This window comes from Procambarus clarkii, chromosome 22, assembly GCF_040958095.1.
Source record: "Procambarus clarkii isolate CNS0578487 chromosome 22, FALCON_Pclarkii_2.0, whole genome shotgun sequence".
In the NCBI taxonomy this organism is placed as follows: domain Eukaryota; kingdom Metazoa; phylum Arthropoda; class Malacostraca; order Decapoda; family Cambaridae; genus Procambarus; species Procambarus clarkii.
In genome coordinates this window covers 14,886,530-14,903,930 of record NC_091171.1, presented here as the reverse complement: position 1 = coordinate 14,903,930, position 17,401 = coordinate 14,886,530, and the positions used below count along the sequence as shown (strand labels likewise).

The 17,401-nt window shown below is 45.5% G+C and overlaps 1 protein-coding gene across 1 annotated transcript in view; it reads left to right on the top strand.

The window, feature by feature from the left end:
• The window catches only part of Klp98A (kinesin-like protein 98A), a 404,256-nt gene that overhangs the window by 256,139 nt on the left and 130,716 nt on the right, over positions 1 to 17,401 (top strand). The window contains exon 21 of the mRNA XM_069329479.1: positions 6,641 to 6,732. Within this exon, the coding sequence (XP_069185580.1) occupies positions 6,641 to 6,732 (92 nt within the window). The remainder of the gene's footprint in view (positions 1 to 6,640; positions 6,733 to 17,401) is intronic.

Below are 17,401 nucleotides of genomic sequence, written 5' to 3'. Positions count from 1 at the left end.
TCACCACGACCAAAAGAGCAGAAACCCCTGCGCTGGAGGAGAGCATGGAGCTCCCCTACCCGACCCCCAGAGGCCAAAGCCAACAAGAAAAGGGCCTTGGAAAAACAATCGTGGACCGAAGGGGCCACAACGAAATGAGGAGATGAAAGGAAAGCGAGCACTCTGTCCAAAGACCAGGACGGCTCAGGCGACGCATGAGCAGGCCGGAGGTGAAACAATGCACGAGACAGCTTGCGAAACGGCGCAGACGTAACATCGATACCGAAAGCAAGCTGAAGCGGCTCCGCCAGCGCCGCACGATACGAAGCGACAGTGTTAGGCATAAGATGACGGTCCTGAAACAACCACGAGAGGAAGGACAAGACCACCCGAACAGACAAAGAGCTAACACGACGAAGACGCAAAAAGAAACGGAAGGACCGCCAGGAAACTTCATACTGCCGCCGAGAAGAAGCCCTCAGGTGGGACACCAACAAGGAGGCCACCTGATCACCATAGAGATGATGATAGACTCGAGTCAAAAAAACCATACGCGAAGACTCGAGGAGAAGATCGAACCAGGTACGTGACGTACCGGCCCGATCTGCTGAAAGAGGCGGAGCCGCGAGAAAACCCTCGGGTTCGTAACTCCGGGGAGCCGACGGGGCTCCCCCCAGAAAACCAGCGTTGAATGTAATGAAACGCCATTTTCTGGGTGAGTCCCGGAGGCTCCCCGGCATCCCTCCCTCCCTCCCTCCGGTCGGCGATTTTTCGCGTTTTTGACATCCAGCCTCAAGAACTGAGGTGTGGGTAGCCGGCGCGGGGGGTCTGGAGCTCCCCCTTCCCCCTCCCGGGGAGGGGGGAGCTGCGCAGACAGCGGCGCGGCAGTGTGTGACGTCACACTAATTTGCTTGTTTTCGGTTGGGGAGTTCTATCCACTAGTTCGGTATTAGGTAGCAATTTTAACCAGAATAGGGGTTTGTTTTGGGGCGCTTACCTTTCTGGGTGCCTGTTCCGGTCGATGGCAGACATAGAATGCTTCCAACTACACGGTGGCTTCTATAGGCCATTGCTCCCCTTGCCTCTCTGAGGGGGCCCGGTTCTGGCCGTGGTCCCCGGTAGGCCTAAGAACTCCATACACATGACTGATGCCAAAGTCTGACATTAGCATATCAGCCTGGGATAGCTCCGGGGAGCCTCCGGGACTCACCCAGAAAATGGCGTTTCATTACATTCAACGCTGGTTTTTTGTGTCACTGTGATCGCAATAAAATTTCCTACACAGACATATGCATATAAATTAGACAACCTGGGCGCTCCTCACCTGTAACGACCCCTAAAGTCATCGAAGCCTTACCCGCTACAGCACACTCATTGCCACACACACTTAGGTAATTACACACACAGAATAAGGGTTTGTTTTGGGACGCCCACCTTTCTGGGTGCCTAACCCGTGTTTGATAGTCTGATAGTCCGTGTGATCAGGGGAGAAGGTGGTGGAGGCCAAGACCGTCAGTAGTTTCAAAGCGTTATATGACAAAGAGTGCTGGGAAGATGGGACACCACGAGTGTAGCTCTCATCCTGTAACTACACTTAGGTAATTACACTTAGGTAATTACACGCTACACCCAATACACCAGACAAACACATACAGTTTGCTAACAAAAGTTTTTGTGCAACATTGTTCATTGTGGTATCAAATTATTCGCAATAAAATGCTCTAAATAGAAAGACAAATATAAGCAATAACAACCACAATATATATAAGCAATACCAATAACAAAGTATAAAGACTAGGCGGTGGTAGTTAAATGATCGGCAAAGTTACCCGTGAGCGCGCAAAATCTGTAAAATGTATATACTCGTTTCAGTTTCCTCACCTTATTTCTCGTGCTACATCATTCATTTTGGTATCATTGTGTTCGCAATTGAATTCTCTATAGTGATATATGCATATAAGGTCTAAAAGCCCGGAGTGACTCCTACAGCAAAGCCTGAAGTCGGCCAAGTTTCCCGTGAGCGCACAAAATCTGTAAAATGTATATACTTGTTTAAGTTTTCTCCTGGTTGATACCTGGTTGATGGGGTTCTGGGAGTTCTTCTACTCCCCAAGCCCGGCCCGAGGCCAGGCTCGACTTGTGAGAGTTTGGTCCACCAGGCTGTTGCTTGGAGCGGCCCGCAGGGCCACGTACCCACCACAGCCCGGCTGATCCGGAACTTCTCTTAGAAAATCGTCCAGTTTTCTCTTGAAGATGTCCACGGTTGTTCCGGCAATATTTCTTATGCTCGCTGGGAGGACGTTGAACAACCGCGGACCCCTGATGTTTATACAGTGCTCTCTGATTGTGCCTATGGCACCTCTGCTCTTCACAGGTTCAATCTTGCATTTTCTTCCATATCGTTCACTCCAGTACGTTGTTATTTTACTGTGTAGATTTGGGACCTGACCCTCCAGTATTTTCCATGTGTATATTATTTGGTATCTCTCTCGTCTCCTTTCTAGAGAGTACATTTGGAGAGCTTTGAGACGATCCCAATAATTTAGGTGTTTTATCGCGTCTATGCGTGCCGTATATGTTCTCTGTATTCCCTCTATTTCAGCAATCTCTCCTGCTCTGAAGGGGGAAGTGAGTACTGAGCAGTACTCGAGACGGGACAACACAAGTGACTTGAAGAGTACAACCATTGTGATGGGATCCCTGGATTTGAAAGTTCTCGTAATCCATCCGATCATTTTTCTGGCTGACGCGATATTTGCTTGGTTATGCTCCCTAAACGTTAGATCGTCGGACATCATTATTCCCAAATCCTTGACATGCTGTTTTTCTACTATGGGAAGATTCGATTGTGTTTTGTACCCTGTATTATGTTTCAGATCCTCATTTTTGCCGTACCTGAGTACCTGAAATTTATCACTGTTAAACATCATGTTATTTTCTGCTGCCCAATCAAAAACTTTGTTGACATCTGCTTGTAGTTTTTCAATGTCTTCAGCAGAGGTAATTTTCATGCTGATTTTTGTGTCATCTGCAAAGGACGACACGAAGCTGTGGCGTGTATTTTTGTCTATATCAGATATGAGAATAAGGAACAGTAGCGATGCAAGGACTGTACCTTGAGGTACAGAGCTTTTAACATCGCTTGGACTCGATTTTATCTGATTGACTGTTACTCTTTGTGTTCTGTTCGACAGGAAATTGAGTATCCAGCGTCCTACTTTTCCAGTTATTCCCATTGACCTCATTTTGTGAGCTATCACCCCATGGTCACATTTGTCGAACGCCTTTGCAAAGTCTGTGTATACAACATCTGCATTTTGCTTTTCTTCTAGGGCTTCTGTGATTTTGTCATAGTGGTTGAGTAACTGTGACAGACAGGATCTTCCCGCTCTAAATCCATGTTGTCCTGGATTGTGCAATTCATTGTTTTCCATAAAACTAGAAATTTGATTCCTAATCACTCTTTCAAACACTTTTATTATGTGTGATGTTAGTGCAACTGGCCTATAATTTTTTGCCAAGGCTTTATTCCCCCCCTTGTGCAACGGAGCTATATCTGCAGATTTAAGTGCTGCTGGTATCTCCCCTGTATCCAGGCTCTTTCTCCATATTACGCTGAGTGCTCTTGCTACTGGTACTTTACATTTCTTTATGAATATTGAATTCCATGAGTCAGGCCCAGGAGCTGAGTGCATAGGCATATTATCAATTTCTCTTTCAAAGTCTTCCGAGTTTGTGGTAATATCCGTTATATTATCTGCAGCTTGAATGTCATTCATAAAGAAGCTGTCTGGGTCATCAACTTTCATGTTGTTTATTGGTGTGCTAAACATAGCCTCATACTGGCTTCTTAGAATTTCACTAATCTCTTTGTTGTCCTCTGTGTACGTACCTTCATTTGTAATTAACGGTCCAATACTGGTCGAGGTTTTGGATTTTGATTTTGCGTATGTGAAAAAATATTTCGGATTTTTCCTTATCTCTTGTATAGCTTTCTGTTCCAATTCCATTTCCTCAGACTCATATGATCGCTTCAACGTTTGTTCTATTTCCTCAATCTCCCTGCTTAGGCTTGTTTTCCTTGCTTGTGATAGTTGTGTCTGCCGAAGCATTTCCGTTATTTTTTTCCTTCTCCTGTACAGTCGTCTCCGTTCTCTTTCTAGAGTGGTCCTCTTTCTGCCCCTCCTCACAGGTACGTGCTTCAAGCAGACCTTGTAAGCTTCAGCTGTCAGTTGAGCTATTCCCTGTGTGGGAGTTTTGTCGCTTAAGACCGTCTCCCATTGAATGGTTGCAAGGTCTACATTTATTTTTTCCCAGTCAATCCTCTTATTGTTGAAATTGAATTGATTGAATATTCCTTCTCGCTTGTTGGGTCTCTTAGACCTACTACCGTTATTTATGCTAGTTCGCACTTCAATGAGCTTATGGTCTGAGTATGAAGTATCTGAGATTGTGATATCCCTGATTAGTTCATCATTGTTTGTGAATAACAAGTCTAGTGTGTTTTCGTTCCTAGTTGGTTCTGTAATCTGTTGATTGAGCGAGAATTTGTCACAGAATCTCAAAAGTTCTCTGACCTGTGGTTGGTTATTTCCCGGGTCATTCCCTGCTATGATATTTGTGTTTGCCGTTCTCCATCTTAGACTCGGTAAATTGAAATCTCCAAGAAAGATAATATCTGGAGCTGGGTTTGCTAGGTTGTCAAGTATGTTCTCTATTTTGTGCATCTGCTCTGTGAATTCCTCAATCGTTGTATCTGGCGGTTTATATATTAGAATAATAATTAGGTTTAGTTTCTCTACCTTCATTCCAAGTACCTCTACCACCTCATTAGTTGAGTTTAGTAGTTCTGTGCATACCAGGTCTTCTTTAATATACAGACCTACTCCTCCATTTGACCTAGTTTTTCTATCACATCTATATAGATTATAATTTGGAATCCAGATTTCACCATCCATGTAATCTTTTGTATGAGTTTCCGTGAATGCCCCAAATATTGAGTTTGACTCTAATAGGAGGCCATTTATGAACTTAACTTTATTTCTTGACTTTGGCTTTAAACCTTGAATGTTTGCAAATATGAATGATTGTCCATATTGTGTGTAACTTCTGGAAGGTTTTGGTAGTTCTCCCTCCTCTCTACCCTGACCCAGGGTGTGTTGTTGTGGCAATGGTTTGTCCAGTTTTGGAAGTGATACTGGGGAGTGTGGTAGTCTCTGTGTAGTTGGGGGGTGTAGTATGTGTGGGCTTGATGACGAACTGTAGTCCAGTCTTGGGCATTTCCCCTTCTCCATCCGTACTCCTGCCACGTTTCTGCCTGTCTGTTTCTCCCTCTGTTTGTACCTGCCTCTAAAAAATTTTCAGGGCTATTATATTGGACTTCTTCTCTTATATAGCGCTGTGTACCTCTGACGTGGAAATCGGGGCAGTGAAGATCGTAGCATTTCCTCTCATTGACTGAGAGTGTGCATAGCTTAGGGTGAAAATATCTACACTCTGTATCAAAACGACATCTGCCTTTCCCTAACCAGTTTCGGCATTTCCGTGGGTGCATGAATGAGCATTCCGTGCCTCTGGGCCCATATCTACACTGTCCTTTTGCATAATACCAGCAAATATTTTCATTTGTGATTGTATTATTCTTGTTTGTACCCGTGCACGACTTGGCTACCTCTGTGTTTTTTGTTCCAACTTTCTCGTTTCTGCATTCATTCTCGGTATTGCCCTTATCTTTCTCCTTGTTGCTTTCGTCTTTCTCATTTGTGTTCTCATTCGTCTCATTTTTTCTCTCCTTATTCATATCACCAGTGTGCTCTACAATATTGCCTTCATTTTTGTGTACCTCGACACTATACCCTTCTACATTGCTACTTTGACTCTCTAAATTCTCAGTCCCTGGGTTGTGTTCAGAGTTCGTTGCTGTCTTTATATACTCTGCATATATTTCTGGTAGTTTTTGTGTGAATTGTAGCCTGTGTACTTCAGGAATGTTATTCATTAGTTTGGTGATGTTTTCCCACATCTGTCTGTCTCTTTGACAGATCCAGTAGGTATATGTATGTAAGGTCTAAAAGCCCGGAGTGAGTCTCACAGCAGAGCCTAAAGTCGGCCAAGTTACTCGTGATTGTTACTCGAGCACCTATTGGCACACCTGCAGACTAATGTATATACTCGTTCAGTTTGATAACATAAATTTTCATGCTACGTCTTTCAGTTTGGTATCAAATTGTTCGCAATAAAAAGGCGCGTATTTAAAAACTAGTCCCATAATAATAGAACAATAAATAGAATTTTAATAATATTTTAACTTTTTGGACACTTTTTGACGCTCATCACCACAAAATTATTTATATCTTTCCAGTGTTCTGACATCAATTTTCATGTTACGTCTTTAATTTTGGTATCAAATTGTGCGCAGTCTGAAGGTGCTCATTTTGAAACCATTCCCAGATTGATCGGATGAAATTTAAATTTTTAGCAAATATTTTAATGAGTGACGCCGGACCTTGTCACCGGAGATGAATCAGGAGAAAAATGAGTGACGACATTTGATGTTGTTGGCGCACGAAAGTGTTAATTATATTTTGTCTTGTTTGTACATGAATCTTGCAGATAGTAAGGCAAGCATAAACACACATGGTATTTATCTGTACTTTTCCAGCTGGTGACTACGACATGTCGTGTGGAATCTGTATCAGCATACCAGGCTACGAGATGAGAGGTGCTGGCTCATCTTCACACTGGGAGTATGAGGTTGGTATTCTTGGGTGTTAGAGCCAAGTATAAATAGAGTATAATAAATAATAATTGAGTTTAATTCTTATATTAGATACAGTATGTTAACAGTTATGTGTAAGTTTTGGATATTGGTGGAACAGTGAGGTGGAACACCACTTTGATGGTGAGCTAGTAGGTGGGGCATAAAGAGCTAGACTTTGGTTCCCCATAGACACTGATCTTCCCTTGGGCAATATCCTACTTTTCTCTGGATGCTGCAAACTCCATCCCGGGCCAGTGTAAATTTCCATCTAATACATCTGTCATTTTCAAAATGACTAGGTAAGGCCTTAACCAGATGAAGTCATTTTTGAAATTTCGATCCAGCCAAATGATCGTGAAGAAGCACATTTCTCCACACTTTAAACCCCCCCTTCTCCCAGCAATATTTGAAATCAAGTAAATTGCTAAGTATTTTAGGGTACTCTTGCCAACCAATAGCTAGTCATTCACCTGGCTGTGGCTGCCACCCTTAACCAGGTGGTCATCACCAATACTGTAAAGAGAGTCAGTTGGCTAACATGACTCTTTCTGAAGGGGGCTACTCGGTGGCTTCTTGTAGCCAGCTTGTCTGGTCAGTTCCATACCTGTTGAGTCACACCAGGTCCTAGCAAGTCAGTAAAGTCCTACTGTGGACCAGAGGCCAAAACCTGGCCCCTTCAAAGAGGTACAGAGAGCAGGAAATTTATGATCACTCTCAGCAAGAAACAACCACTAGAAAGGTAAAACAAATCAAAATAGACAACAGCAAAACAAATGTAAAAAAATCAGGTAATCTTCCACCCAATAGTAGTAGTAGTAGTAGTAGTAGTGGTAGTGGTAGTGGTAGTGGTAGTGGTAGTGGTAGTTGTTGTTATTGTTCCTATGGGATCAGAACTTCCCTTTCTTTATCCTTAAACAGCAGTTATTGTGATATGTTGATTCACATATGATTAATGTGATTATCATCATATGACAATTTAAATAATTGTCTGGATGTTACATGTATGATGCAAATAAGGATATAATAGCACTCTTTGGATGTAATAGAGTTTACCTTAATCCACGAAATAAATCCTGCTATCATTTCATGGTACGCTACTAGGTGGATGCAGTTATCGTCATGCAAGTTACTAGGTGGATGTGGTCATTGTCATTGTATAAAAATTCATCATAATTACATGATATGTGTACAATGATATTTATATGGTTTCCACAACTTCATGTGGATGTAATGTGGTATACCAAGTAAATCAATCACCAATTCAAACATTATCATGCGTTATGTGAATTATGTGATTTATCAAGTTATTCAACATACATACTCTTGTAAATAAAGAGAAACAAGTGATAAACAATTGGTGAAACATCTCAGAATAACACAGGAAGCAAAGTTGGGCCAGAGTGTTGAGACACCAGACACAGTCACTAAGCAACTTTCCAGAGCACCTCCAACCAGTGTAACAATAAATATTCACTTATTTTCATATTTTTCTTTCATTTTGTCTACAAATTAATAATTCTACAATGAAAAATTATTTTTATAATTTTTGTTTTTTCTGTGGAGAGCCCCTTCGGCTCCCCGGAGCTATACCGGGCTGATGTGTATATATTAGACCGGGGAACAGTCAATCGAAGGAGTTCTAGGCCTACCGGGGACCAGAGCCAGAACCTGGCCCCCTCAAGAGAGGCACGAGGAGCAATGGCCTAACGACATCCATGTGTAATTGGAAGCAGTCTTTGTCTGCCATCTACCAGGTCAGACACCCAGAAAGGTAGGAATTCCAAAACAAACTATTGCTAATTAATTAATTGCAAACCGAAAGCCAAACTAGCAACAGTCAATCAAAACCAAGGAAACCAGTAAGAAGTCACCACAAACGCCGCTCATCCGTCTGCACAATCCCCCCTCCCCGGGAGGGGGATGGAGGGGTCCCAGACCTCTGCACTGGCAACTCTCCCCAGTTCAGAGGCTGAGTATCAAAAACGTGAAAAAACCAGCGTTGAATGTAATGAAACGCCATTTTCTGGGTGAGCCCCGGAGGCTCCCTGGAGCTTATCGGGCTAATGTATGTTATATTAGACCGGGACATTAGCTAAGGAGTTCAGACCTACCAGGGACCAGCGGCAGAACCTGGCCCCTTCAGAGAGGTTTCAGGGAGCAATAGCCCTGGAAACCCCCTTGTGGTTAGGGTTTTCCTTATCTGCCATCGACCGGAGTCAGGCACCCAGAAAGGTAGGCATAACAAAACAAACCCCATATGGTAAAAAAACTAAAACAAAAAACCGAACACAGAGGTAGAAACTCCCTACAATCACAAGGAAACAAGCAAACAAGCAAACATCACACTTTACTGCCGTGCCGATCGTCCGCGCAGCCCTACCCGCCCTGAGAGGGGAAAGGGGGAGCCCCGGACCTACTGCGCCGGCTGCCAAGCTTCAGTTCGGAAGCTAAGCTTCAACCAACGCAAAAAAAACGCCAACTGGTGGGAGGGAGGGTTGCCAGGGAGCCTCCGGGGCTCACCCAGAAAATGGCGTTTCATTACATTCAACACTGGTTTCTGTGGGGAGCCCCTACGGCTCTCTGGAGCTTCATACCCAAAGAGAAGGAAAAGAAAGGGCTAACCTGGGAGGCGGCCGCCACAAACTCTGCAACACAAAGCCGAGACAACAGGTTGCAACCTGTGACCCAAGGCAACAAGAACGCACAGGAGCAGACGCGCATAAAGAATGGGCGGCCAAGAACCTGTACGACCCTCAAATCCCTGCGCCCGAAATGAGCCCTAGACGTCGTCAACACAGCAGCAAAAGCTGCAAACGTCTGAACAGCACGAGCGCAAAGACAGACCGCAGGCTGGAAGAATTAAAAACTCTGTGGACGACCTGGGAGACCCGAGCCCTGAAAACAGGGAACGAGGGGAACTGGATCAACCAAAGCGCATCCCCAGATACGGTATGCAGGTAACAGCAAAAAGCACAACCGAACAACACAGGACGCACCCCCGGCCAACACAGGACTCGCCCCCGGCCAACCCAATCAAGCATCAATAACCCAAGAACCCCTCCGGAAAGCAGCCGTCTCGACCGTCGCCAGGACGGAGAAAGGCCTGCACACGTACAAATCTACCACCAGTACCAAAGAGCAGAAACCTGAACCAAAGGGGCTACCACAAACTGAGGAGAAGATAAGACAGCACCCTGTTCAAGGACCAGGACGGCTCAGGCGACGCATGAGCAGGCCGGAGGTGAAACAAAACATGTGAAAGCGTACGAAACGTCATACTGTCGCCAAGATGAAGCTCGCAGGTGGGACACCGTCAACAAAGCCAACTAAACACCACAGAGATGGTGATACCCGCGTCAAAATACCAGACGCGAAGAGCCGAGGAGAAGGCCGAACCAGTCATGTACATGACCGATTCGACCTGCCGAAAGAGGCGGAGCCGTGGGAAAACGCCCCGGGTTCGGACACCTATCAAGTAGCGTCTGAAAATAAGGCTGGGCCGGCCACCAAGGAACCATAAGGACTGCTCTCGTGGGAATGGGCTGCAACAAAGCCAGAGCCCGAAGCAACAGCTGGACCGGGAGAAGAGGAACAGGTACCCCCACCTCGACCAGTCCTGCCGAAAAGCATCCACAGTGAATGCCTCGCAGGTGGGTAAAGGCGCCACATAAAATGGGTGACGCCTAGACCACGCCGACTGGAAGACGTCCACGGCCAGGAGTCCATAAGTCCGACAGAGCCAACAAAACGAGTCGGCGACGACAGGCCAATCCGCGAACAGAGGAATGAACCGAGACAGCTGTCCGCCAGGACACAGGACACACCTTGGACATGAACCTCACGGTTAGCCAAACCCCTGTGGTTCCGGCAAGAACCGCCAGAGAACAGTCCGAACAGAGCTGAATTGTAGAGCACAGAGTGACCCAAACCCTCTGAAGCGCAAACCAGACAGCCACAAACTCCTGAACCATGCTATGAGCCCAACGGACGGACAGACTCCACCATCCTCGGCCGACCTGGTGAGCACTGGTCACAAAGCCCCAGCCGAGAGATGACCCGTCCGTGAACACATCGAGCGAAGGCTCGGGGAGGTGCCAAGGCACGGAACCCCGAAAACCCCAAAGAGGAAGCTGGTGACGCAGCACCAACACAAGATCCCCAGAGGAACGAACCCAACGAATGCAAGAGGCGGAAGGGGAGTCTCTGAAGGAACGAAACAGACGCCGAAGCCAAACCCGACTCCGCGGGCAGACCAGCACATCGAAGTTCAGACTCCCGCACAACTGCTCAAGCAACCGCTGAGCAACCCGGGACCCCCTCATGTACAGCCGAAAGCTGTACATGAGGGGGTACAGCCGCAGTAACAGTAACAGCCACAGCCGCAGTAACACTTCTGGAGGGAAAGACAATGAGTGGCCTAATAGCCCTAAACAAGGCCCAGGTCCGAACCCGGGACGGAAACAGATGGAAAGGCCTCCAGATCACCAGGAAACCAAACCCGGCGCTCTCGAAAGAACCAAACCCCTGGCGAGCAGACAAGCGGACTGACTCAGAGCCCACACCAGCCAGTCATCGAGGTAGGCCAGACACCGAATCTCAAGCAGACTCAGACAGGGCACTAAGATCTGGGAAAGATGCAAAAAATAAAAATAAAAAAAAAATAAAAAAAATAGGGAAGGCAACCCTGAAGCCCCACCACCAACTGTGCCAGTCCCAGAAAACTGGAGAGGAACGCGCCAAGAAGTGACCTGGAGGTCCAGGGCCACCATCCAGGCACCCGGCCCCATCAGAAGCCGGACAAGAGACAACAGTCCTCCGAGGAGGGCATAGAATCCAGGGCGCAGACTGAAGAAGTCCAGAAGAACTGCAGATGCGAAAGGCCCATGACTGCAAAGAGCAGACGGGAACCCCAGAAGGATGGGGTGGATCGCCATGTCCAACGCACCCACTAAGATGACATGACGAAGCGCAGGGAAAGAAGCCCACCCCCGCCAGCTCTGCCCCCCCCCCCCAGCTCTGCCCCCCCCCCCCCCACCCCAAAGGGGGAGAAGCTGTCCACCGACGCCACCAGAGGCCGGAAGACAACCAAAAGCGCCCACCAACACCGGGACCATGTGAGAGTCAACAAAGCAAGCTGCTTCCCCAGCGCCCCGTCAACAGAGAGGGGAACAGAACCCCTTCCGAAAGAAAAAGTACACACACATATACACATTATGTAAATACACATACATGTACACATACACACAAGGTATGTTATACACACGTGTGTATACACATGTGCGTATACACATGTGCACACACACACACATTTTTATCCCAAGTTCTTTCCCAAGAGGCAGACAAGAGGAGCTCCAGCATATTTCAACAATCCTAAGTATTGTAGTACAGGATGATGATAGTGAGTGGTGTCCCAGAGAACATAACGGTATAGTGCTTTTGAAAAATAGGTGACAGGAATGTCACCTTTTAACAGGAATGTGCCAAGGGAAGTGAAAAATTGGATGAGAAAAAGTTGCCCTAGTGTTTCCAGTGCAGAGAAGAGCATTCAAGATGGCTGCCGGCAAGAGGAAATTCAAAACAGAGTTTGATTTTGCTGGATTCAGTGAAGAAACCATTGATATAACCAGTCTTTACAAAAAGTTGGTAAAATTAAATACTGTGGTGACCTCTCATGTAGAAATAATTAGTAAATTGAAAGAAAATAATGACCATTTAAATAGCAAAGTTGTATGTCTTGAGGGTTTAGTGAAAGACTTGCGCAAGGATAAGAATCAATTGGAAACAAATTGCAAAGCCATGGAAGAAGAAAATAAACTCTTAAAAATAGCTTTGGAAGAAGTTAAAGTAAATTTAAACATAAATGACTACAATAGAAACAGCTTTTGTCAGCACAGATGGAGGAAGTTACACAGGTAATAGAACAGTGCAAGAAAGATATGCAACTCACCTATGCACAAGTGGCCAAGGAGAAGGAAAAAATTGAAGAAGCAGTAAAGGAAGCCAAACACTGCAGCAACCAAGATAAAACAAACATTAGGCTGGAAGTGAGAAAAGAATTGGCATCTAACCCGAAGTTGGTGCAAAACACAGTTAATCGGAGTAAGTCCCTGATAATTTTTGGCTGCAAAGAAAGGGAGATAACATCTAGGTCAGAAAGAGCTGTAGAAGAAGCTAAAGTAGTAGATAAAATTGTTGGCCTCGTGGAAGGTCTTACAACCATAGAGAATGTGTGCGACTACAGGGGAATACGCAGATATGTAAAAGGGAAAGATCAACCTTTGAGGATCACCCTAAATGGTGCCACACAGATGGAAGAAGTACTAAGGAATGCTAGAAAATTACAAAGTGATGAGGATGGGAAAGTGTGGTCGTTAAGACGAGATCTTTCAAAAGAAGATAGAGAGAAGCTGAAACTGAACCTCGCCGAGGCAAAACGTTTAAATGAGAACAGGAATGAAGAAGAAATCAATTCTTTTTTCTACAAAGTGATAGGGGTAGGCAGACCAGTAAAGTGGTACATAAAGGCAAACCAACAAAATCATTAGAGAGAGGGAGAGTGAAAAATAAGAATAGGGGGGAACAAGTTCTTTTTGGGAATAAAGTATGCAATGCGTTATAATCTAGAAGAAAATATGATAGTTGATGAAATTGAAAAACCTGACTTTAGGAGAGGACATTATGGCAACCTTAGAAATTTTTTTAGTGAGTATAATTGGACAGACTTGTTGCTAGGCAAGGAAGTGAATGAGATGTATGTCAAGTTTTGTGAAATATATGATAAAGGCACAAAAAAATTTATACCAAAACAGAGATGCAGAACTAGGAAACAGGATTCGTTCAACAGAAATTGCGAGAGGGCCAGAGACCAAAAGACACAAAAATGGAATCAATACAGGAAGAGGCCAAACCCCCAAACATACCAGCGATACAAAGATGTGAGAAACAACTTCACGGCAGTGATTAGAGAGCCAGAAAGAAATTTTGAAAAAGGGATTGCAGACAAATGTAAAACAGAACCAGGTCTATTCTATAAATTCATAAACAATAAATTGCAGGTAAAGGATAATATTCAGAGGTTGAAAATGGGAAATAGATTCACGGAAAATGAAAAGGAAATGTGTGAAACATTAAACGAAGTTCCAAAGTGTGTTTGTTCAAAATGAAATCTCCAGGGAAAGATACAATAAGAATTCCAGAGAACAACATAGAGCACATAGAGGTGTCTAGAGACGAAGTGGAAAAAATGCTCAAGGAGCTAAATAAGAACAAAGCAGTTGGTCCAGATGGAGTTTCACCATGGGTTCTGAGAGAATGTGCACCTGAGCTCAGCATTCCTCCTCAACTGATTTATCAGGCATCCCTGTTTACAGGAGTTGTAGCTGATGTGTGGAAAAAGGCTAACATAGTTCCAATTTACAAAAGTGGAAGCAGGGAAGACCCCCTTAATTATAGACCGGTATCATTGACAAGTGTAATAGTCAAAATATTGGAAAAAATAATTAAAACTAAATGGGTAGAACACCTGGAGAGAAATGATATAATATCAGACAGACAATATGGTTTTTGATCTGGAAGATCCTGTGTATCGAATTTACTCAGTTTCTATGATTGAGCAACAGAGATATTTCAGAAAAGAGATGGTTGGGTTGACTGCATCTATCTGGACCTAAAAAAGGCTTTCGACAGAGTTCCACATAAGAGGTTGTTCTGGAAACTGGAAAATATTGGAGGGGTGACAGGTAAGCTTCTAACATGGATGAAAAATTTTCTGACTGATAGAAAAATGAGGGCAGTGATCAGAGGCAATGTATTGGACTGGAGAAATGTCACAAGTGGAGTACCACAGGGTTCAGTTCTTGCACCAGTGATGTTTATTGTCGACATAAATGATCTACCAGTTGGTATACAGAATTATATGAACATGTTTGCTGATGATGCTAAGATAATAGGAAGGATAAGAAACTTAGATGATTGTCATGCCCTTCAAGATGACCTGGACAAAATAAGTATCTGGAGCACCACTTGGCAAATGGAATTTAATGTTAATAAATGCCATGTTATGGAATGTGGAATAGGAGCACATAGACCCCACACAACCTATATATTATGTGAGAAATCTTTAAAGAATTCTGATAAAGAAAGAGATCTAGGGGTGGTTCTAGATAGAAAACTATCACCTGAGGACCACATAAAGAATATTGTGCGCGGAGCCTATGCCACACTTTCTAACTTCAGAATTGCTTTTAAATACATGGATGGCGATATACTAAGGAAATTGTTAACAACTTTTGTTAGGCCAAAGCTAGAATATGCAGCAGTTGTATGGTGCCCATATCTTAAGAAGCACATCAACAAACTGGAAAAGGTGCAAAGACATGCTACTAAGTGGCTCCCAGAACTGAAGGGCAAGAGCTATGAAGAGAGCTTAGAGGCATTAAATATGCCAAAACTAGAAGACAGAAGAAAAAGAGGTGATATGATCACTTCATACAAAATAGTAACAGGAATTGATAAAATCGATAGGCAAGATTTCCTGAGACCTGGCACTTTAAGAACAAGAGGTCATAGATATAAACTAGCTAAACACAGATGCCGAAGAAATATAAGAAAATTCAGTTTCGCAAACAGAGTGGTAGACGGTTGGAACAAGTTAGGTGAGAAGGCGGTGGAGGCCAAGATCGTCAGTAGTTTCAAAGCGTTATATAACAAAGAGTGCTGGGTAGACGGGACACCACGAGCGTAGCTCTCATCCTGTAACTACACTTAGGTAATTACACACAGCATACACATGTACATGCGTACACACACATACAAGTCGTCGACCAGTGGGCAGAGAGCACCATGGCGGCCAGGCAAAGAAGGCACAAAACTGCATCAAAAGGCCCACTTCGACAGCAAAACCTCAAAGTCCCAGCACGACCACAACATGTGCCAAGACCCAAAAAGATCAGTCTGCAAGCCAGGAAGATCCCGGAACCCCAGAAGGCAGACCCGGGTCACACGAGGAAACAAAGCCCCCTGAACCCACAAAAGGGGGCCCAAGAGGAAGAAACCTCCGGAACGAAACCAAAGAACCCAAAGGAACCCAGATTCGAACCAGGGGAAGCCCAAATCACCACATTTGCTGGCGGAGAACACTACAAAAAAGGCAAAGCACAGCCCCCCAGACAGAACCCCTTGGGAAAAAGGTCATTAACGACCGAAAACCGAGGGACAAGGTGTGGGAGCAAGCATAACAGCCAGGGGGGACACTGAACCCAAACCCAAAGGCCCAGACCCAAAACAGACAAAATGGAAAACCTGGTGTAAAATCAACACCCAAACTTTCCCAGAGGAACAGGCAACGGGCAGAAAACACCAGAAAAGCAAAGAAACAACAATAGGAGAATAAAAACCCCTGAAAAAAGGTGAAAACTCACCCAAGAAGCTCGCCCGCACACCCAGTCGCTTGTAAACAAACCGCAACGCCGCCCTGGTGGCCACGCCGGGAAACTGGCAGACAAAATTGGCCGCCGGCAGGGGCTGTGACTGACGCTAAAGATACAAAAACACGCCAGCGAAAGTGGGAAGCAAGCAGACTGGATGGGCGAAAAACGCCGCCCAAAAGCAGAAAACCCAGGCAGGGGCAAACCGCCCCAGAACTGCTAGCAGGCATCCCCCACAGCCCTGGGAACCAACAACAGAGGCCCCGGGGCAGAGCCGTCTTCCAAGCCCTCCGCCTTTAAAGAAAAGCAAGAGTCCATGGGAAAGGCAGCAAGAAAGGGTCGCTGGTAAGACCCAGAAGCCTTGGCAGGAGGAACCGGCTCGAAAAACCTCCGTCCCCCAACCCGAACAGGGCAGCCTCTGAAAACTGCCAGAGTCTCGGCCCCAACTAAACCCCGCCCCGACCCCGAAACCCACAGACAATCCGGAGCCAGGAACAGGGAAGGAAAGGGGTGAACAGCACCTAACCAAAACGGGGCGGCCTCGGGGCATCCGAGTGGGAAACCAACCTAGCATGGTGCAGCAACCTAACCTAGCTTGCAACACGGATGCCGCCTGTTACTGTACCCACCTATTACTGTACTCTGAACAGTAATAACATCAGGAGAGTACTGGAGAACAAGCAGAGAATCTCTCGCATGACTCCGGGTCAAGGTGTCAGTCATCCAACAGGCAGCATGACAGAGGTAAAAGTGGCGACTGTCATCCGGAGACAAGGGCACAGCAACCAACGATCCCGTACAAGATGGGTTGGATCCCGGAAGACACATTCAATGGTCCCCCGAGCCCAGACAGGGGTTTCCAGGGCCCGTAGGCTGACTGCTATGGGAAGCCCGGGCAATGTGTTGCTAACCGTTTAAGAAACCCAAACATAACAAGAGGGTAGAGGATAGCACTGAAAACCCCTGCAACGTGTACAATCACGGGGCATAGCAAAGGGCCGCCAAACACTACCAGTGGAATTATAGCCACACTAGGCAGACCCCCACCAGTCATGAAAATAAAAACAAAAGAAAATCCCCGCAAAAGTACACCGTCTCCAGAGGCAACAGGAACCGGCCGCCGCTTAGGTGGCAGGCTGTGCAACACCTTGACGCCCTAACCAGCACAATACCAATCCCTACCCAGGGCCAAACAAGGGCCCCAAGCCCCAGCTGGCCCCAAGGGCGAGGCAAATGC